General features: G+C 36.6%; 1 protein-coding gene across 3 annotated transcripts in view; it reads left to right on the top strand.

The window, feature by feature from the left end:
- Positions 1-22,523, top strand: part of TACR3 (tachykinin receptor 3) — a 41,118-nt gene extending 18,595 nt beyond the window's left edge. For all 3 annotated transcript variants that reach the window (XM_059817994.1, XM_059817996.1, XM_059817995.1), the window contains 2 exons: positions 19,088-19,284; positions 22,208-22,523. In XM_059817994.1, the coding sequence (XP_059673977.1) occupies positions 19,088-19,284; positions 22,208-22,523 (513 nt within the window). The remainder of the gene's footprint in view (positions 1-19,087; positions 19,285-22,207) is intronic.
- Positions 22,524-23,708: the final 1,185 nt, after the last annotated feature.

The following is a 23,708-nucleotide window of genomic DNA, read 5'->3' as shown; positions in this document are numbered from 1 at the left end:
TGTTCTTCTTGTAATTTTACTGTTCGTCATTAAATAAAGGTAACATTTGGATTTTAACTTCTTAGTCCACATGCAGCAGCATATACTGTGTCTGACATGTGGAAACTAAGCCCTAATCTTTAGCCTTTACAGAGCTAAAATATTGAGGTTTGAACAATGGCCTAGCAAACCATTAGTTCCTCTTAGGCCAGATTCTCATCCTACTGAAATAAAAGTGAATCTTGCTGTAATTTTCAGTAGATTAAGGCCCATGCATCTTTGAGATGAGTGCTGATCAGCCTGTTCGTATTGAATAATCTGGGTTTTAAATCAATAACTTTTGGTGAGAAATACAAACTATTTTTTTCTCAGTTAATTTCTTTCAAACTTTTTCATTGTAAGTATTGCCTAATCTAACAAGACTGTGGATTGCTTATGAACTGATTATTTGACTATTTCCAGTTCAGTTTTCATGATGTTGCAGTGCCATGGTTTCTTTCTTATAACATTCTTTTTCTTAACCTAACTTTTCTTCTTCAATAAGGCAGACCTGCTTTTTATTTCTGACATTTTTTCATACTAAAATGCATTTAACCTTTTGGATTTTAAAAAATGGTACCCAAACATGGACTTCTAACTCACAATGATGAGTACATTTTCAATTGCTCAGTTTGCTTCCTGATACTGCGAATACGTTTGAATAGTGGCATATGCTACCACGCTGTAGCAATAGCAGAGTGCAGCATTTTGGGTCCCGAGACAATAGGACATCTTCTGCAAATACTGGAGAACACTGATGTTTCCATTTCTTTCAGGACACTGCCAGGAATATGAAAGTGTTTTTTTCCCCACATACTACACAGAAAAAGTTGTTATGGCAGAGGATACGTGGAAGGAAAGATTAGGATCATTTTCTCATTCATACATTTTCAGACTCATAAGAGACAAGTGAAAAACTTTCTATGGCAAGTTTCAGTTGTTAGAATGGTAGACGTGCCTAGAGAGCTTTACGGTATGATATGCAATGCCTCCTATGAAACCAAAGGTGTTACTTATTTTTTATTTTACATACCTTTTTTAAGAGGGCAAAATGCTAGCCTCTCTTAAAGAAGCAAAATGCAGTTTGACTAGTCTTATCGCTCCTATTGCCTTGTAACAGTTCAAAGATTATTTGGGATGTGAACAGAGAGAAAATGATGAAAAATCATCATGGAAAACTAACCAGTATGCTTTGCATATTTGCCCCAAAGTGAAATTATTGGACTAATTTCCAGAAATGCTGGAAGTAGTTCAAAAGTTCAGCATTTCACTTCTTAACATTATCCATAAAAGTCCAACATTACCACTACAGTCTTTGGCATGCATGTTGTCACTTACCCGAAAGTGTATTTTCAAAGCTACGAAATTACCTTTACTACAGAGCATAAGCAGAAAAAGATTTCACTGGTCAATTAACTGTGCTATTACCAATACTGCCCTTTCAGACAGTAAAAAAAAGGAAGCAAATACTCAGTGGAAGGTGCCTGGGGTCTGATTGTAAAGACAAACCGAGGAATCACTTTCTGTAACAGACACAGTTTGCAAAAGCAAGTATAGAAAGAAAATTATTAAAAGCTCACTTGGAGAACCAGGAGATTCCAGAACTTCAGCACCTGTTATCATAATGACTAAGTAAAATAAACATCTTATGTCATAAAAACTAAAGGTCTCTGAAGAGAAAAGCTGGCTTTTACTATATGTCATGAAGGGTTCAATTAAATCCATTGAATACATTAAAAACAGCACCTCTTTAGAACTCTAAATATGTGCAAGAGACAAGGAGTAGCATCCTTAATTAAAGGATTTTAAATGTGAGAGTACTGGAATGCATGCCTTCAACACATGCAACAAAGGGATTAAATTATGTGCAGATATATTGTAACTGCGTCAGTGACTTTACTGGCACAGCTCCATCATAGCTCTTCAGTTCCACTGCTGTGCTTTCTGGCAGGATTTATAAAATAACTGATAGTTGGAAAGATGAATCATAATTGGTCATTCATGGAGATGAACTAATAGACTGGAATCCAAATAAAGCTATCACTCAGCCTGCCTCTGATACCAGAGCTATTGTTTTTCCTTTATTCAAACAAAGAAATCATCTGTTTTTCTTGCTATTTAGCATGTGGATACCTAGACATATGGAAAGTCTGTACTGGCTGCACTTACAATGAAGGAGAAATATAAAATAGCCAACTACATGTTTCATATTATGCAATGATACAGTGCAAAGGATGTTTGATTAGGATTGTTTGAAATGGTATTTAATGTTAAGGAGGTAGTGAACAGTTCACATAAGACCTTTAAAAGAAACAATGTTTGCCAAGAAAAGATTTGAAGCTTGAGAAAGTTGTTAGTAGTTCCATAGATAGTCTTATCACTTCATATGTGTGACTGTGCAATTCACCCTGAATCCTTCTGAAAGCAACATCAAAGAACAAAGGATTCAAAGAATTTCACAGTACAGACTACAGGTTGGGCAACACAAAGTCATACTTAGTATCTTTAAGGGTCAAAGACCTGAAATTTTTAGAAATTCAGGACTGCATGAGACTGCTACCACTACCTTTTTTTTTTTTTTTTTGACAGATCAAATGTCTCAGGGACAGACCCATTTAAATTTACCTAACATCAGTCTTTTGAACTTCTGAACATTCACTACATGTGGGAACTCTGCAGCCATTACCCCTTTTTCTTAAAGCTCCTGGCATGAGACTGACTGATGTTCAGCTGAACATCATTTATTCTCCTGCAACTCCCATTTTCACAAGACAGAATTATAGTTTCAATACAGTTATACATAACTGCAATTTATATACGTGGCTCATAATGTTACTATCAGTTTTACTAGGCCAAAGTCTTCTTTATATTTAATGCAAATACTTCGACACTTGCTCTTAGATGTTGTCTCCACACTCTGTTTTTTTCTATCTAACCTTCTCTGTTCCAATCCCTCTTCCAACTTTACTTAACCTGTAAGAGGGGATTAATCATGTACTGTAAATAAAATCAATTAGTTACTGTTGTCTTTGTCAACAGATGCAGTTCTGATACAACTGTTTTCTGAAAAAATAGTGTTTCTCTCAACAGAAGATGCCATGGCCTTGTCCCAATAGGAAGAATACAGAAGAACAGAAAATACTCTCCTTAACTTTTATATCTTTTCTTTACAGTTCCCCTTACCTCTAACTATTAACTTTATAATACGTCACTGTGCATCTTTTTCAGCAATTTTAGTGATTCTTCCATATTTATGCCTCTGCCTGTAATCTTTGCTTCTCCTAACACAGCTTGAGTTATCATCTCAACTTCTTACTGCAATGAAGATTGATTAAAAGCCACATTTTTCCAATATCAAAATTGTTTTGCAAATCTGCATGTAAAAACAGAAAAAAAACCCCGTATGTTTGCTAGTGACTCACAGAATTACAGGAATCACTAAAGAGATGGTCAGGTTTACCAGCCTAACTACTTAAGGAAATTTTGAAAGTTTTATATACATATTTTGACAGCAAAAGTAGACATCCCATATCCATTTAGAGTCAAATGCGTCTTTTTAATTAGTTAATACAGTATACGCAACACAGCAGAGGAGAAAATGAAAAAGTAGAAAACTTAAGACTTCCATCGGAAAAGAAAATAATATTCAAACCAATGTGGGACTGTAGGAATAGTAATGTCATGAGAACCACTTTTTGAATATGAACTTGAAATATTAAGTATTGTGAGAAGCCAAATCAATTAAGATGTCAGGACACACTTTTTCAAGTCAGGGTCAGAACGGTTACATGTAAATTCAAAAAAATCACTCAAAATTACTGTGTGAAAAGCTTTTGCTACATAAACAGAAATATCCAGGTGAAGTCTTAAAGGACTACAAGTAAATATTACAAAAAAGGCTTCCCAAGAATTTTAAATAATTTTCTTCAATACTTACATGAAATATTTCCCCTCTTTCATAATCTATGGAAGTAAGCAAGAGGACAGGATCTGAACAAATGGTCTCTGTAAGAACTACTGCATGAACACTTCACATGTAGCTACTCGCACGTATTTCTCTCGTTTGTTCTCTCTTTTTTTTTTTTCCCCCCCTTTCATGGATTTAGAGAAAGTCCAAAGAAAGGCAACTAAAATGATCAAAGGTCTTACGAAGAGATTAAAATGGCCTGGACTTCTCAGTTTGGAGAGAAGGAGGCTAAGGGATGAGATGATCAAGGTTTACAGAATCACAAAGATGGTCGATAAAGTGACTGAAGAACTGTTGGTCACCAACTCCTGAAATACAGGAACTAATAGGAAATCAGTTTAAAGCAGGTAGAAAACAGAGTACTTTAAGAGAGGGTAATATTAAGAGTTGGTAATGAGACTCTCTCCTGCCAGATGTTATGATCTCAGAAGGTTCAGAAAGGGATTAGGCAAATTAACAGGCAATAAATTCATAAATAGATACTGAAAGGATGAAGCAGGGATGCACCCCTCTCTAATACAATTTTGGATGCTGGGGCAGTATTAGGAAAATAGAAGATGGAAAATGGCCAGGTTCATGGGATCTCCCTAAACAGCACCTCCTCCTGCCACTGCAGAGACAGAACAGTAGGATAGATGGACAACTGTCTGATCCAGGAGAAATTGTCCTATGTCCTTATGTTCCATTTTTATATAGCAGTACAACTATAAAAATATAGTCCAGCATATTATTCCTGACTTCTCACTGACTTTCAGTACAACTAAAAAGGCAGGTTTTTCTTTTTCTTTTTTTTTTTACCCACATATGAGTACATGACATGAAAACATGTTAATATACATTTTATATTACATTGCACAAAATAAGAAAAGCACTAGTTAGAAATAATGATACTTTTGCTGGCATTAAATGGTAGCTGATCAGGTCAGGATGAAAGAAAGAAGCTGAATTGTTTCACTATGGAGTAGTTTATTAAGGGGCAGATTTTGTTAAATTAAAAAAAAAGCAAGAGAGTCAAAGCCCAAAACATTACAGCGTAGCATCAAAACTCGTGGAACACTGCATTAATTATGAGCACCCACAAATGCTGACACAGATTTGGAAAAACAAGACTATACTCATAATATAAAGCTTATTCATCAAAAATAGGTGATGAGAATATTACACTATGAACTCACATGTCACATGGTAAGTAATTCTGAAATCCTTATTGTTAACAAGCAACCACCAAGTCGAGACAGACAGACTAGTTAGATACTGCCCCATTCATAAAACATCATGTGAAAGTTTGCATAAACCATAAGAAACAAAATGTTTTGACACTCTGGGTCCAAGGATTTGTCTTGCATGTGACTTCCTACTTCCTGCCAACACCATCTTGAAACTCCACTTTTATCCTAGACATTTGTTCAGACTTCTTCAAGGTTGGAAAATAATTGCTACCCCAGGGGACTGCACAAAGACATGGTAAGTTTAATATCTTCCCAGTTATTTAAGCAATCCATCTTCTCCTAGCTTTTCCCAGCTTGAGGACCAGCATTCCAATCTCCAATAACTTATAATTATATTCCATTTTCAAAATGGCATAAGGGAGTCAAACAGTTAAATATAACTGAAAGTCAATATATCTTGAGTATCCTAAATTCCATTAAAAACACCAGCTGCAATCAACTACCCTACACAGCTTTGTACTACAGACTTCATGGGATAGCCAAATCTTCACAGCTGACACCCTAGTCTATACTGAATCATTACCTATGAATGTTTTTTTAAAAGTCAGACAGTAATAACCACAGAATTTTTTGGTCTTTATTCAAGTAATGGTCTACCAAGGCTGCCTGTATGTCTAAATACTCACTTCTGCATGTTATGTATGCAAAGAGAACCAAATCCTGGAGCACACAGATACAGGGGGAAGGCATCTGGATTACAGCTCATCCAAATTGGCCATGTAACAGCAGACAGTGGAAGAGACTTATATTGCCATCATGCCTTTCCCACCCCTTATTTATTAATGGGGCATGAATGTAGACTCATTTGTGCTTCTGCTTCATGGACAGAAATGACTGCCATGGTGATAGAGGAGCACTTTGCTTATATACTGACAAGGTGCTCACTCTGGAACTGTGCAAACATACACAAAGGGGCATGTGCGCTTCCCCCTGCGAAGGTACCCCTTCCCTTTGGTTGATTTTACGTTTCTGAGAGTGATAATTGAAACAACCTGCCCATTCTATCCTGGGGTAATGAGGTGCAGAAATTCAATTTGTTATGAGTAATATATACCTCCTGCCAAAAATAGATGCCTGTGTAATTTTTTGGCCTATCAGTAATCCTCTTCTGTAAATGGGTCTACACTTTGACTTTGCAGACATTGACAATGAAAATAAAATGGAGAAAAAAGATAGGGGTACGCTAGAACAGAAACAACAGAGAAGAGGAAGTTGTAGAATTAAACCCTATTTTAAGAACAGATGGTGTCTCTGATCTAACAGACATAGCACTATGGCTTACATTGTGTGGATGGCTATATTGCTTGGCTATCTGAAATTTCATACAGCTACAGTTAAATTATCATTTATCTGAAATGCTGATGCATTATGAGTGTCTTGTAGGCCAAAGCGTTATTGTGGTGGAAAAACACAGGTGTACTTCAGTGCAGCCATTCATAAATTTAGCAAGCATCGTTCAGCACATTCAAAAAGCAAGAACATTAAGTAATACCTAGTTGAAGGACAATTTACCCCAGCTAGCAGCAGTTCTGTACATTCCACTGCTTTGTTGTCAGTCAACAACCAAAAAAATCAGAGATGCTTTTTAATGATTCCAGTCCTTACGTGGAAATTTCCACTGATTTATTCCTTAGGCAGCTGACAAAAATACCACCCAAAGTGCTAGCTTGTTATGCTCATACAATGTCTTTCCTCTACATGAAATACAAAGAATTAAACTAAAAGTTTCTGAAGTGATTAGCTCTAAATCTCTCTTTGTTTTTGCTATCATAAAACTAGGCTAACTTTATGATTTCATACTTTTAAGTCAGTCTCCTCTGAGGTTAGCCTCACCTAGTCATAGAACTTAGACTTTATGAAACTACTCTAGAAATTAAATTCATTTGAAGATTTTCATATCAATGAGACACGGCAAGTTTTAAACATCAGTTTTATATGTGGTTGTGTTTGACATTGTCACATTTCTTGCTTAAAGAAAGAAAAAACAACCCAGGAAGAAGGAATTCTCAGGAGCTTTTAAAGGCTCCTCCAAAAGCAAACTCATCCCTTGTTTTCCAGACACTGGAAGATGTTGAACTGTGTCCAGAGCTTTCTCTACTTACTCCTTGAATGTCAGTTTGTCTCTTTCAATATTGAAATACTAAATGAAAACAGGACAGGAACCAGCCTCAGGGCCCAAGACCTGTCATCACAGGCAACCCTAACAGAATTCCTCCGATACCGTCTTAAATCTCCATCTTAAAACCATTTTGCCTTCTGGATTGCTACATCTAATGGAAAGTGTTCTAAAAATCTCACCACTCTTAGAGTTCCAGTTTCCAGGCTAAATTTATTTATGGACAGCTCTATTTATGCCATTATTTTCTGTGAGCTTAATTAATTACTTATTATCCCTCACTGGTGCCACCTCTACTGATCTTTTTATAGCCATATCCCCTCTCAGCCTTTATTTACATTCATTACATAAATGAAATAAGTGCTTCCAGTCCTCTTTTATATAACAACATCTATATGCAACAAGTGACCAAAACCAGACAAGGGATGCCAGCAATGAAATCTCACCATGGTCCTGCACAGCAGTAATAACACTTTCCTGTCTCCACTGAAAATGCCTCATCTGGAACACCCTAATATCTCATTCATTCCTTTCATTAAACTGATGACCTGGTCGTGCTGTAATGAATCAATACATCTGTCTCCTCCTCATCTGTTCACAACAGTTCATTCTACAACTCAGAGCAGAAAATTTTATTAGTCCTTAATTCAGCAAATCCCAGATTTTTTCTGACTATGAGCCTACCTATGGAAGAAGAGTGTAAAACAATCCCCAAAACTAGCACAGTACCAATCCAGCAGTTTATCTGCTCTGTGATATCTGTCACTGCCACGGCCCCCCTTAGAGACACAATCACTACAGGTACCACACTAAGTATATGATTAGCACTTTGAAGTTGCATTTCTGCTCCTGCAGTTCTTCAACACCCAAGTTCTGCCTCTGTTATGTCTCTGTACCAGCAAAGCTGCACAAAAGCGTGTTTTCACCAAACTTAATTGGCAGGGTCTTATTATTCTGTACTAAACTCCTCAGTAAATACATTAAATGAGGCCAATCTCAAGACCAGCACTTACAGAATATATCCTGGTTTGGAGGGAGGTTAGTATTAAATACTTTCTAATAAAAAATGTTTCTCCACTACCTTTCCAGTGGAAAGTGTTTCCCAAATCGTGCTCAGTAGTGAAATGCAACAGATAAAAGTTACTTGCAAAAATTAATAACTAAAGATACGTTTCCTCTGATTCTGCTTCAGGGCACCTTTTACTATGATATCCTTAATTCTGACAATTTATGGGAAGTATGCAACATCCTTGTTAACATAGTAAATGCAAACCAACCCTAACAAAGCTAGAGCCTGACTTCACAAACTGTTACACATGCCTAAAACTGGTTTTGTAACACTGTAGGTGAAGTTACACAAGGGGATGTAGCATGCTTGTTAGCATGCTTCCTATGAAGCGCTGACGGTAATTCTGTCTGTTGTTCTTCTCTATGGCTCTGCATGGGTGAGTCAGTGTGTCATGAAGTAAGTTATTGGAACAGACTGCAAATGTTAGTGTTCCACTAACGTTTTGAGCAGTTGTCCCATACCCATAGAGACCCTGCCAGACTCACCGGATTGCTGTTAACAAAATAGTAAAAGTCACTACTTGTGAGTCATTGCTATTACAGTTAAAACCTTGCAGAATAGGGATTTTTACCTTATTTTCTCATAAGCTTAACAAAAGCTTCTAAAGGGTAATAAGGGCCAGAATATCATATGAATATCTGTCTGGTGAAAATACTAGCAGCAGCAGATCTCTTTTCCTATTTTGATCAGTAATACATTCCCATAGCTATTAAAAATCTCAGCAAGAATACCAACAGAGTATTGACAGGAAAACTTGATTTGGGCATTTTTAGTTACCATTAATTAAATTCTTGCACAATCAACACATCAACGACAATGTATGACCCCCTCCCTAAACATGTACACACACACAGAGGCTTTTTTCCAGCAGTATGAGGTAGTATAACAATACTCTGAGAAAACATTTTTTTTAAGTTTTAAAAAGTTCTGTTAAACCCTTTCCATTACCGAATATATGGTTTGAATACCTACTGAAAATGTAGGGAATGAGCGAAGTAATTCTTAATGTTGTGTATCATAATTTTCATTTTATTGTCTCACTCTTCACATGCCTAGCAGTTGCCTAAGGAAAGACAGGGACATGAGGTACTGGGGAATTATTTTCATTGCATGTTAAAACCAAAATATTTTTTACAGAGCTATTTTATGGGTTCAGAAATTGGGCAAAACAGGGCTCATCCTTTCTCCTTTTCAGGATATTTTTTTTTCTGGGAATTTGCTCTCTTTTTAATAATTTGCCCACATTTTGAACAAGTTTTCCTATTGAGGTAAAAATAAAGTCAGACCTCCTGATCACTTTCTGAACAGCATTAAAACAGTGAAACATATGAAAATACTGGAAGCTGCCCTGCTCTGCTCTCTATCTACCAAATAGCTACAGCACACTCAGCAACAGTATCAGCCTCCATTCATTGTCTCAAGTTTTCTTACAACTCAGCTATGAACTGTGAACACATCACTCCACACTCATCATCCACGCTTCAAGCAGCAACCACAGGGGAGTAAAAGAATAGTAAATTCTAAAAAATGGCTTTATACTGTGCATAAACCTTGCACAGTGTAAGTATTTGCTGATGGACTGATGCAAGTTTTCTGGTTAAAACTTCCTTATAGAGCAGTTGGCAACAGCTCCAGGTCAGGGGCAGAGTTAACAGACTGGTTCTGCATGGTCAGTGAGTAGGCTCAGGATTGTGCAATTTCTGTGATGTTTCTCCTCTGCATTTCTCTATTTCTGATCACTTGTGGCAGAAAATTCATGTAAAATATTAAGTCTAGTCACAGTCCTAGGGCAAAAATTTCTGTTTAGTAATGCCTCATATTTTAAAGAACGGAAGTAACACGGTATTAAACAGACCAAAAATTTCAACAAACCACTCCAATGTTAGTGAACTCAGTGTGTTTTTAAATGCATTGCTGAACTGAACTATACACATTCTTTAATAACAAAACCAAGATACCTACTGGAAAGACAAATGAAAACCAAATCTGTCTCTCTTTCAAAATTTAAATTTTAACAATGGATATTATGATCTCCATGTTTAAAACTACGGAGTTGGGTGTTTCTAAGACAGCCCTCATTTCCTCTGTGTAGTTCTCCCCAAGTTCGAGTTTGGGACTTGACCCTCCAGGCAGATAACCTTAATATCCCACATCCAGGACAAAGTACGTTCTTTAAGTTCTAAGCAAATTCTTTCATCAGCATGCAAGCAAACCTTGAAAACCTCAAAAAGTCTTTTGTTGTCTCTGATTGTGTCTCATCTAATCTGCAGTCAAAGTTAGCCCATTACATATACATTGCGACCGCATGTATAGCCGTGTGTGTGTGTGCGCGCGTGTGCATGCGTGTGTGTACACAGATGAGAGAGAGCTCATAAGAAGCCCCTTCCTCATTACGTCCCTGTAGGGAAGTTGTGAACAAATTGATTTTAGAATGTGTTTTGAGTCTGTTGAGCTTTCTGGAATGGTGCCCAGTACCTGTGGGTGAAAAGTCCAGGAAACCTGACACAGGCCAGTCATTTTGGATGACTGCAATGCCAAGAGCTGTATATTCAGCAGAGCGGAACTGCAGTTCCAGTGTTGCACTAATACACTTTTACATTCATTACATGTTGCTATTCACATAAAAACAAAACATAATTTCAGCACATCTTTTTCTGAGTTAAAGCAGAAGGCTATGTGACTACTTCCTTATGACTTAGCGTGAGAGACCTCACTAAACTCCTGCTACATCATAAACTTACAAAGAGAACACCACATGAAACAGCCCAGAGACATCACAAATGGTGGCAGGAGCTGAACTGCAGAGAAGCTACAATATTCCAAACGTGCTTTTTAGAAATGGGTGAAAATTATCCCCTGCTCACAGAGGGGTGTCTCTGTTAGGTCTATTGATACCTTCAACCTAACAAATCTAATCCTTTAACTCAAGTACTTCATGCTTTAGAAGTTTCTGTACTGCAACATTGTAAACAACCTATTCAAAGCACCTTTATGTCATTACTCATTTTCTGGGGCGGATAAAAAGAGTTTCTTTGATTTCTACAGGCTTTGGAGCAGGTTTCCCACAAAACAGTTTCAGCCACCCTGACATGGGTCAGCTTATACCTGATTCCGTAGGAGTGTCAAACTAGTGCAGTAATGATCAGTGTGTTGACCATTATGGCCAAGTAGTGTGGATACTTGAAGCAATGCCAAAATGTCTGTAGAAAAGCAGAATTTGTAGATGCTGTCACAACAATGACACTCCTGATACTTTTTAGTAAGAATAATTGACCAGAACATATACCACCTTTTTACTGACCAAACATTTTGGAAATGTGCTGTATGTGAGTTACAAGTCTACTTCTCCTAATAAGTTCATAACCTTGTACAGTCATTTGTCGAATAACAAAAATAAACTAAGTGCATCAAATGCAAAATAAGCCACAGGCATCACTGACAGTAACAGTTTCCTTTCAACTCAATTTAAATTAAAATAGGACTAGGGGACTTTTGTTTTGTTTTGTTTTTTCTTAGGTGGTAATAAACACTTTTGCTTCGACCTTTGAAAGGAAAGATGTTACTACCACTGCAAATGCGTAATTATGATGGCAATAAAAGAATAGCTGTAACTGGTTTTTTTTCTGAACAGAATTTTGCCATGCATTTTAAACAAGTACAGTCCAGGAATAATTCATTTCATCTTCAGGCAACATAGTTTTATTCCTATCAACAGAAAAGAGAAGAAAGGTTTTTTAAACTATATATTAAATAATCTGCATTCTTTCCCATGATGTTCTTGTGCCAAAATTATAGAGAAATACGGTAAACGTTAAAATGGTTCCTAACTATATAAATCACTTAATACCCCTAAGTGAATAAGCTGAAAATAAAACAAGCAAAAGACTGTAGGCTTTCCATATGAAATAAGAGCCTGTGCTCGTGTTTTGAAGATAACCAAAGGCACCCATCTCATTTTAGGTATGAGAGGGCAGTTTCCACTGATAGGAGCCCACATAAAGCAGACCACATTTAGGTATACTTTTGCACAATTCATTGGTATAATTCTGCATAGCCTTATTTATGCACTGTTCAATATTAGGTTTATTTTCCAAGAGAAAAAATTCACATGAGCCAATTTTTCTGAAGTTTTACATGGAAAACTCAAGTGAGTTTTAAAACATTGGCAAGGCTCTGGGAGAGCCTTCAATGAGGATTTAAGGTCCCAGAACATTTTCAGAATTGTGGCAGAAAGTAAACTGAAGAACCAACTACTCAAGCTGCTCAAACTACTCCTATTGGGAAAACAAAAGAAGATACGATTATTTTGTTTTCCCCACACCAAATCTCATCTCTGCTTGGAAGCAGGAAGATAAGTATGCCCCACCACTCGTTCCAAGTCATATCTACAGAAGGAAACTACTCTAAAATAAGTGACGGTGTGAATTTTAAGCACAAAAGCACTAGATGAGCTTTTTCCCTTCTTTTCAGCGCTAGGTCTCGTATGGATAACCATATCCAGTAATGCCAATCCCACAACAGCCACTCAGAGTAATTTTCTGAAGAACATAAACTTCTTATGCTACTCCATGCTGAAGACCAAGGCAATGATACAAGGCCACCTACCTTTACTTATCATCTGGGTTACAGAAGAAAACTCTTCTAGTTTGAGCAGCAAACATCAGCATATTGTCTAATATCTAACCATCTCTTGTGAGCAATTAAGATATCTGTTTTGGAAAAAGCAACATAAGACCTGTGGCAACTTTTCCTCCCTGCCCCCAATCAGATGCCTGTAAAATCATGTCTTCTCAAGGAAAAAAGCCTAAGCAAAAGATTTACCCCTTTTCTTCAGTGGAATAGATGTTTCTTGACATGTTGGGAGAACCTTAAAGTCACTGTCAAAGCTGTTTTTCCATGCAACATTAGAAAAGTATCATTTAAAAATGGCAGTAGCTAAGACCATTCATGAAAAATGTCAGAATTGCTTTGATTTTAGCATTAGTAAGACAGCAACCTGATTCAAAGCTACTTCATACTAGAACAGACCTTGTTCAACTTTACAGCTTAAATAAAGTGATTGTGAATTCTGTCTGCAGCAAGGGATTATGCAAACTGAAATGAAAAGTAGTTTCTCTATTTCAAGCAACGGAGAAAAAAATGGATAGAAAGTATAAGTCAGAAAAATAAAATGATTTGTCAAGCACTGGAATTGACATGTACCTTACCTGACTGAAAGAAGTCCAAGCTTTCCGATTCTTTCTCCTAAATGTGCATATCCTTCAGCTATTAAGAATCTATCCTTTCTATGGGCTAAAAGAGCACAGAAAACCCCTGAGCTTGTCAAAATTATATGAAAACCCACAGCACTTGGTATCTCAGAAAACAGTCCTATCTCTGTACTAGTGCCAGTAGAGTTACCTTTGAACCCTAATTTTCTTGCAAAAGATAGTTTACACCAACTAAGCATTGTGGAGAAGCAAAAGACATAACGGTGTTCCCTTCTCTCTAGTGCTTAGTGCAGGAGTGCCACGTATGTCCCCCGGATTGGGAAGTGGATTTACTGATTGCATCCTAACACGCTGGGAGAAATACTTTGTGCAATGTTAGTTTGGTATTTTACTTCTTTCAAAAGAGCACTGTGCAGAAAGAGGAACACATTATGACACTCAGACATTATCTGTGAACTGTATTTAAGTTGTATTCACGTGGACAAATTATATCCGTGAGTGGGTAAACGAAGACATTCTTACACTGCATAGGTTCTCAAAGTATTTTCTCTGCTTCTCATTTACATCTGCATAACACCGAGGAGTAAGAGTTCTGAAACTAACAAAGTTATAGTGTGTGATATTGATGCAAATGAAATCAGAAGCCAAATTCCTGACCTTGTAGAAGCAGCAATATCAAACATGACTTAGAAAGGCAATAAGGAGCTGCAGAGCAGATTGAAAAGGAAACGATTCCCTGGCCTAAGTCTTAGGTATTGATGGCAAATCAATGCCTTGCAATGTGAATTGCTATAGCCCCCCCAGTATCAACTGAGTGTCTCAGAAAAGTATATTTTATTCCTAGTCTTTCAAGAGCTGTTCTCAATGCTACATCTAAATCAGACACATTTTTCTAGCTATTTTTCATGCAAAATAAAAACAGGAGGAAAAAAAGGAGTATTTGCTGCTCTTTGTGAGTGTAGGTGAATCTGTTAGCTCCTTTTCACTTTTACTGCTTCAAATGTTTTACAAAGAAAGCAAACTGCCAACTCCAATTACAATGAACTGATGTCTGTTTTGTTCATCAAAACAAAATGATGGTTGTTTTTTGTTTCTTTTAAATACATTTTTTTTTTCTCATTACGTATCATTCATTAACAAAAGAATGCTTCTTACTCAGAGAGGGAGAATTTAAAGGAACAGGCAAAACTACAAAGTACATAAATTAACTTTTTTTATAGACATAGTTTTTCTTAAACATAGGCAGAAATACATCAATATCATCAGAACATGTTGATGAAAATCAAAATATAAAATACTTTTATTTTCCATCATATTCCAAGTCTAGCCTCAAGACTTGTCTCAAGGTTGCACAACTGAGAGACTCAGTAAAAGTCCTGGCACAGAAAAGAAAACAAACCTTTCCTCCGGCCATGCTGCCCACAATTCACAAAGGGAGATTGAACAGGGCACCAGGGGAGAACAGTGCTACTGGGACACAGGCTGGCGATGTTCACTGCAATCACACATTTTGGAAAGCTCCGTGATAAAATGGTGGCAGGAACAGAGCTAGACATTAAGCACAACTGAATTCAGTAATTTTCTGGATTGCTTGCTTCAGAAATGCTTCCTAACACGCAAGAGCAAACCCTTATTAATGACTTCTATGCAACACAGAACAGAGGAGAAAACAATTGAAAAATTGTAATATCCCCCCAAAATAAAGCAGAACAGGCATATTAAAAAGAAACAAAATAGAAGAACTTTGTATTGTCAGAGGCGAGGTCTAAGTACTCCAAACAAAAAAACCCAACATTGAGGCTCTCTTTTATACTCTCTAGTTGAACCTGCAAAGTATCATTGGAGATTTTTTTTAGTGAAACATCACAGTGTACTGGGAAAAGACAACCAGGCTTGTGCAGCAAATTCATACTTGGCCTGTTTCACTTATTTTCCCTGTGCCCTAATTGAGCTTAACAGTTTACTGGCAGTCATTCATCAGGATTTCTACCAAGTAAAATCAAAGCACCTTGGGTTTATAGACCTTGAAGGCAGTTTCTGTTCATAGTTATTGATGTCATCAAGAAATGAAACTCAACACTAGAAAGACCAAGGGGATGGACAAGAACCACAGCCATAAACTGTAAGGTATGGTCTTGCACATTGTGCATGCCTGTCTCTGAAAGAGGAAAGGAAATTGGGAATAATCTCCCTCCTCTTCAGCTTCCTCTTACTCTTTTTTCCCCTCTATTTCTGACAACAGATACTCATTCTTAGCTGATGAAAGAAGGACAGAATAGTGCTTTTTTTATTCCTCTCATAACTTCTGTGGTTGACTTCAAATTCAACTGTAACTGCCCCATGAACGATTTTATGCCACACAGACTTGCAACATCTCACTTCTCCTTAGGTAATATGTCAATGGGTGCACTGTACTATATAAATACTCAAAAGTTTGACAACTCAGCCTTAACTTTTCTTAAACGTCCCTTTTTGCTGGAAAAACTAACACTTTTTTGTTCCAGGAAAAAATGCTTTACACATTAATAAGGAAACCCCATTGCATATCTCCCCTTAAACATGCATATATGAATATATTACCATTCACTTCAGTAAAACTCAGACTTATACAGCCTTATCTGAGAGGAAAATGATACCTTAAATTTTTAGATAATTTTTGTTATTTATGAAAAACAGCTGCAAACCTGAATGATTAAGAACGTAGTGTGCTTCACTGTCTGTCATTCCAGTAACTTGCTACTTCATAAATTAAATCAAACACTAATGGCCATCTAAAATAATCTTTTTCTTGTCTAGTTTAACTGTTTGCTTCAGAAATTTTTGCTTTCATGATGATGATGACTTAATATATAATCATGGATTTCCAGACAGAAACAGCAAGAAAAAAACTTTATGCTGATTTCAGTGTTTTTAAAGATGCCTATTTTGTTTTAAACAAAACAGTAACCTTGCAGGAAAAGATGTGATTTTCTGGGGGTGATTTGGCATTTTTCATTTTAAAACTTTAAAAAAAGTTGAAAGGTTTAAAATAAGAATCAAATTGCCTGAAATTGTGACAAAAAAATTTTAGTTGAGGATTTTCTTTGAGTCATACTGTGAATAGTTATTTGGGGATTTCTGCTTCCCTGAAGAAAACCTGAAACATTACATTTGGGTTAAACTAAAACTTAATTCATTTTATTTAATTTTTGAGCGCAGCAGCTGACATCAAAAAGCTTGTATTTGTACAGCCTGTGAAGGTTTATTAGCTTTAGGAGACCTACAAGTAGACTCTTGAAGCACTGCTTGCCTTGCCCTACATTTGATATAACACAGAAACCTGGCCAATAAGAATTTGGATGTCAGAAAGAAGACAAACAACTTTCTTCTGAAAACGTTGTTAACACAATTTAGTATGCCAAACTGGCAACCTGCACTCTTACTGTGATTTCAAGCAGCCCTGGGGCATGAATGACACAGGGTTCAAGCAGATTAAATGACTTTTATTGCTGGAAAGCTCCACTGTTTCAGTTCTTAAGCACTGTACAGATGAAAATTCAGTATAAATATGGATTTGCCTGATTACACTTTGAAAATTTGGAGACAAAAATCAGGCCTCAAATCCTTCCATTTAGTACCTATGATATTCCAATGATAAATAATTCTAGGAATAATTTCACATGCACAGCTGGTACTGAAAGACTTGCTAATTAAATATCAAGGCAAGTAATTAGACTCTCAAGTTTTCTGAAATTACAGAAATCCTGAATGACATTGAAGCAATACTTATCATTCCTGCAGGTATAAAAACACAGTGACAAGCAAAGTGCACCTGTAAATCAATGGACAGAGAGCTTAAGTACTGTGGTAAAACTATGGAGTTAAGTCTTCTACCTGCACAATGTGTGCAAGGCACAGGTGTAAATCCCCAGCAGAAGAATAGTGGAAGTTATGTCCAAAGGAGTAGAAAAGACATGCCATTTAATGATAGACTGTGATTTGACAATGTATTTTTATGGCATCATTTCAGATATATAATTTATTCCAGAAACGTCTTTACACATAGAGTCACAACCTCTTCCCTCCCACAAAAAAACATCTCATAGACAGTCCCATATACATCTACATGCCTAGATACAGACATACAGATGTACACTCACCAAAGGTGAAAGTGATGTGTTTTGGTGTGTTGCCTTCCCTTATAATACCAACCTTCCTTCTACAATGATTTACAGTTAACTGATGAACAGTGCTTTAGAAGAACCAAATATTATTACATTGTTGTATGTGTGGAAAGATACCCCCTTTGTATCTTTAAGCGATGATCGGTGTATGTATCAGTAATAATAAGCATTCTCGTAAACAAAATGTTGTACAGTAGAATCCCAGCCAGCAGGAAAGCTTGTAAACTGGTGCCAGATCCTAAATGAAAAATTGCTTTATATTTCCCACAGGAAGATGCAATATGAGTTAAGGATGACACCATGACATTTATATGTAAAATGATCTAATTACATTAGCTGAAATTTTATAAAAATATCACTTACAACATGCAGGTATGGGAAATTTCAGCTTTTTTTTTTTCCTGGCAAAACTACAAAGAGTAGGAAACGGCACCTTGTACAGAGAAATGAAAGGAGCTGTTGATAGCAATCCCTGTTATTCCTCAGTATTCACAGTACAAATGAACAAGAGACCTCCCAGCACACACTTATCATGTCTGGTTTCATTTTACCTACAAAACCAAAATCTGTTGTGTAAACGTGTGACATATTGTGTTGAAAATGGCAGCTGGGCTAGTATTTAACATAGCTGAGAGGGAAAGAGTGAAAATTTTACATGACTTGCAACTTTTCTTCTCGCGTTTCAAGCACAAAACAGAGCTCCTCTTCATTTGTGCTTAATGGAAACTACGGAAGCTAACAGATGTTACAATGCCTGCAGAAAACAACAAATAATGATGACCTGCCAAGGAAATTGTTAGTCTCTGAAATTAAACACGATACTGCAGTTGCTCATTTCCTACAACCTAGTGTTTACTCAGATCACATCTAATAACTGGGGACAAGGAATATACTTGCAGACCACAACAGAAAAAGACACCAGGGTCAATAAAGGCCAAAATGAGGTGTCCAAATAAAACACCCTGTAACCTTATTCCATGATTAGTTGTACAGAAAAAAGTAATATTTTAGATAGCCAAATATAAGTAAGCAAATACATTTCTTGGAATAATCAATACAAATAAAGTAGGGAAGATTTTCATGTTATTTTCCTTAGGAAAAGGAGTATCTCCAGCCAAGGGAAAAAGAAAAAAAAACCACAGAAATTTAGGAAAGTCAGATTAAAAGGAAAAGTATATAAAGGCATATTCATCTTTGCTTTGACTAACTTTAATAATCAAATGCAAGAAAATTATTAATGGATGCTGAAATGCTAGTCCAAATAAAAAAAGGCTAATGTATATTATAAAATAACATTATTACTTCCTTCTTTCAGGTGGTAAAAATGATGATTGTGGTTGTGCTGACATTTGCCATCTGCTGGCTGCCCTACCACATTTACTTCATAGTTACTGGGATCTATCAACAATTAAATCGGTGGAAATACATTCAGCAAATCTATTTGGGCAGCTTTTGGCTTGCCATGAGTTCTACAATGTACAATCCCATTATCTACTGCTGTCTTAATAAGAGGTAAGAGCTGGTTGTGAAACAGTTGGTATGCATAACTTCGATGAGAATATAAATGGTTTAAATGGGATAAAAGACAAAGAATTTTCACTTCAATAGTTTTCAGTTAGTGGGAAAGAAAACAAGGTTTGTACTTGAAATGAATCCCAAAGAAACAAAGGCACACTTCCAGTAAATACTTTGGTCTACTTAAAATTTCAGAGCAAAATTCAGTATTCAGAAACCAACCCTTCCCATTTCCATATGCAAAATTTAAAATCTATAGCAGTTTAATATTTTTTGGCTTGCTAAACATTAAAATAAAGACATAAAGACAGTCATTAGTGATATACAGTGCAATCTGTATGTTCACTAACTAATTGTAGCTACAAATTTGTTTCGCAGGGCTGGAATGATATAATGTAAAATGTGATTTATTGTGTATTTTATACCTCATCATTAGATTTCTACTGAGCTCTGAGGTCTGTAACAGGCTAATAAAACAAATATTTATAGTCTCATTACTCAATATTAAATTACAGTACTATTTGGTAGTAATACACTATGCTCTGAATTTCAAAGTCACTGCACTTGCTGAGTTTGGTGAGATTTTATGGATATTTGGCAGTTTGAGGCTACCGGATTGCAGAATGAACTCAGGTTTTTCATTTCGGCTTGTGGACCAGGATCTAAACAAACATCATCCTGGCCATCCTATTTTTCAGTATTTTGTCTAGTATTATTGGATAAAGACCATGAAGAACAATGAATTAGTTCACACATTCACTCAGTATGAATCAGTATTGCATAAGTAATCTTAAATATTATTTGAAATCTCTTTTGAATGAGCAGCCAGTGTCAAGTTTAATTGCTGACAAGCTTCATACCAAATTTTGTCAAGTATTTATAAAAACCCAGTAAAGATCATGTCAAAAGGAGTCTCATCAAAAATTAAGTGACCAAATCCTGCCGAGTTTTTATTGGTGTAAAAACACTGGAGTCTGCCTCCTTGGTGAGGATAGCTTATGATGCTTAACATTCATAGTCTTTTAAAATGTCAATGTAATACCCGATTTCATACAGCCTTCTGCCCCTTTTGATCATTTACAGCTGTTTAAAGAAGAGGTAAAGTTTTAGTATGCCAGAATGAAATCCTAACTTAAATGACAAATTTCCCATTAATTTCAACAGAAACCAGATTTCGCTGGGTGTCCAGTGTCTGCAAAATCAAAGGCAAGGAAGAACCAGGCCTCATATTTTCTCAATTACTACCATAAACCCTCTAAAACACTGCCATTTTCTTCAAAAACTTTTTATGGCAGTTACAAAAGATGTTAGTCATAAAAAATTTGGATCTCTGATGTGGCTTATGTCAACACTCATACACTGCAAAATTAAACATCTGGATTAAAGAATACAAATCAACAAAAATTTCATAATTTTGAGACACTTTAAAGGTCACCTTGTTCAGAATTTAATGGAAGAATGAAATATTGGTGAAAGTCTTCTTATAATTAAGTTCCATATTGAAATCAAGACGCCTGAACATCTGCTTCCTTTTCATGCAGTAGGAAAATACAGCCTGTTGCTGGGAGTCAGATCAATTCATCCAGCATTGTTATCTCTGCTGGATCTAGTATCAGACAGAGTCACACCACCTATCCCCAGCGTCATCTTCCAGGCTACTTAGGATATTACTTACATATCTAGATAAGGAGAGTATTATTTCAAGATGAAGAAAAACCATGCCTGAATGAGAAAGGGGATAGAAGGTGAGACAGAAAAATAATGCAGTCTAAAGATGTTTAGGTTTTACAGCTTCCTTCACTAAATCCATTTCCATCAGAAGTTCTTTCTGTATTTTTTGTAATGTGGACTGCATCTAAACAGAGGAATGCTGAACAGCAAGCTACCTGCTCATTTGTCATCGTGTGACAGCTCTTTGGCAAACTTAAAAAATTGAAGAGGAAGGAAAGTTATTTCTATGAGATCAGTCAACTTTCACTGAAAACTTAATCTAAATTTTTATCTGTAGTCATCACTGTGGCAGCTGAACCATTGCTCCAAAAAGCTTACAGACACAATAAACAACACAGCTGATTGCTGAAACAAAAATAAGAGAAGCAAGACAAGTGAGAAAGTCTGGTAAGTTTTAGGCCTAGGTGAAAAAGTGTTCTTCTTCAGGTTACACATAAATACACAGCAAATTGTTTTTCTAATATATTTAACTTCTATTCTGGAAATGCATACACACAAAAATAATAGTCTTTATAGTATATCTCTGCCTCTGAGTTGAAATAAAAAGTAACCCTGTATGAACATTGCAAGCACTAATGAGCTAAAGCCTCAAAATTCTTGTTTATACATTGTTCACATTCAGTGTTTAAATTTCTAGGATCTTCTTTAATTATTACAAATGATTTTCCAATTATTTTCTATAAACAATTATTAGTCATTACATCATTCCCATTCAAGCATCTCTGTTAGAGAGGGAAACACAGAAGGGATACCGGAATCTGGAAGCTGGGATGGTATTTTAGAGAAAAGAATGCTACAAAGTTTCATGCTGAGAGAAGGCAAAAATATAGGTGGAGATGTCATCATAGGTCAAATCAAAACAATTTCTGTGAAGACAGTGCTATGAAAGCTGGTGTTTGTTTATTTAGGCATGGGCAAAGGAAGGGAAATTGAGTATTGGGAAAATACCAATGTTAAAATGCAGGGAAAATATATAGAAAATCAGAAACAGAAATGAGCTGTTACCATTGTCTTTTTTACCCTACTCAGACCTTAGTCAAGCAAACTCTCACTAACTTCACCACAAACGGGATTAGGGGCAAGATAATTAGCTGAGTCAGTGTCCTGTCAGCACAGTGTATGTTTTCAGATGAAGGCCTGTAGCTGACTCTCACAAGCACAGGCTTTCACCAGGCATCCTTCCTCCCAGGTTCCGAGCTGGCTTCAAGCAAGCTTTCCGCTGGTGCCCCTTCATTGAGCTGTCCAGCTATGATGAGCTAGAGCTCAAGGCAGCCAGGTTTCATCCCATCCAGCAAAGCAGCCTATACGCTGTGTCCAGAATGGAGTCCAGCATGACAGTGGTGTTCGACACTAACGATGGAGACAACACCCACACCAGCTGTAAGAAAAGAGCAGCTCTGAGGGACACGAGTTTCAATGGTTGTTCACGGAGGAATTCCAAGACCATCTCCACAGCCTCAAGTCTCATCAGTTCACTGCACACATCAGTAAAGGATTATTCCTAAGCATTTCACGGTGACTGTTGCTAGAAGGGCAGTACTGGACAATGCTCTCCTACTTTGGGACTAGATATTTATACCACAGGAAAGCAAACATAATTCTACTGACAAACCCTAGCTACAAATATCGTGAGACGTTTAGGCACCACTTGTCTGCTTTGGAGGGAAAGAGGAATTTGAAGACATACACATGCATCAGTCCGAAAGCACAGTCGCATCTTATAGACAGCAATGTTTGTAGGGATTATCTAAAATACGCCAATGGCATGGAAAACATTGTTTCAGCTATATTTGACCTGTGGCATTTATGTTTCACTTACTGAAATGTAACAGGGTCCTTTACTTATTGAAGCTGAAATGTACAATGTTTTCTGAGTGTATTAATTCTACAATAACAAAATTACGTAAGATCTGATAAAAAAATTTCTTTATAATGAAGACCTAATAAGCTTCAAGTCTATTCAATTGTTTTACAATTTATACCTATTCCCAGGCAAATAGACAAAATGAAGTTCACATGAATGAAGTTCAGCTCTGTCTGCAACAGTACGCTTTTTCAAATAGATAGGAAAAATGTGTTTTTAAAAAGGAAAAAAATCTCTCAGAGATTAAGTTGAATTCTACCAAAGTTTCTATATTAGTGAACATTAGACTCCAATGGAATGTGTACTTCCAGGAAGATGTATTGCTTAGGTGAATGTCCTATAGCCTTGGATCTTACTGCTAAGGGTAAGATCTTCCTCCAGTGACCTTAACAGGAGCTTTGGGACTGACTTTAGAAAGGTTGAAAGATTTTAAACTGGACATTCACATATAAGAATACCACCACTATGGCAATGAATTCTTCTCTGCAGAAGATACAGTAACATGTTTCACTATGAAACACCTTCACCAGGAAAAAAAAAAAAATTTGGACTATTTTCCCAAATTGTCCATAGCTAGATGCATGTAAAAATACTCCTCTGTCTGCATCTGAAAACGTTAGGCATTATTACACAGACACTTTCCCACCCAATTCAGTCAAAATCCACTGACCATCACTGTTGCAAAGAAAGCTGAACTTAATACAAAAGGGAAGGTTTGTTCTCAAACAATTAACCAAAGCTGAAGCAAAAGAGTGTGAATGCCTTCCTGAGTTAGCCAGGCCACCACAGGTGGCTCAACCCAACACAGTACCAAAGCTGAGCAATT

Source organism: Gavia stellata, chromosome 5 (assembly GCF_030936135.1).
Source record: "Gavia stellata isolate bGavSte3 chromosome 5, bGavSte3.hap2, whole genome shotgun sequence".
In the NCBI taxonomy this organism is placed as follows: Eukaryota; Metazoa; Chordata; class Aves; order Gaviiformes; family Gaviidae; genus Gavia; species Gavia stellata.
This window is presented reverse-complemented; position numbering and strand designations above follow the sequence as displayed.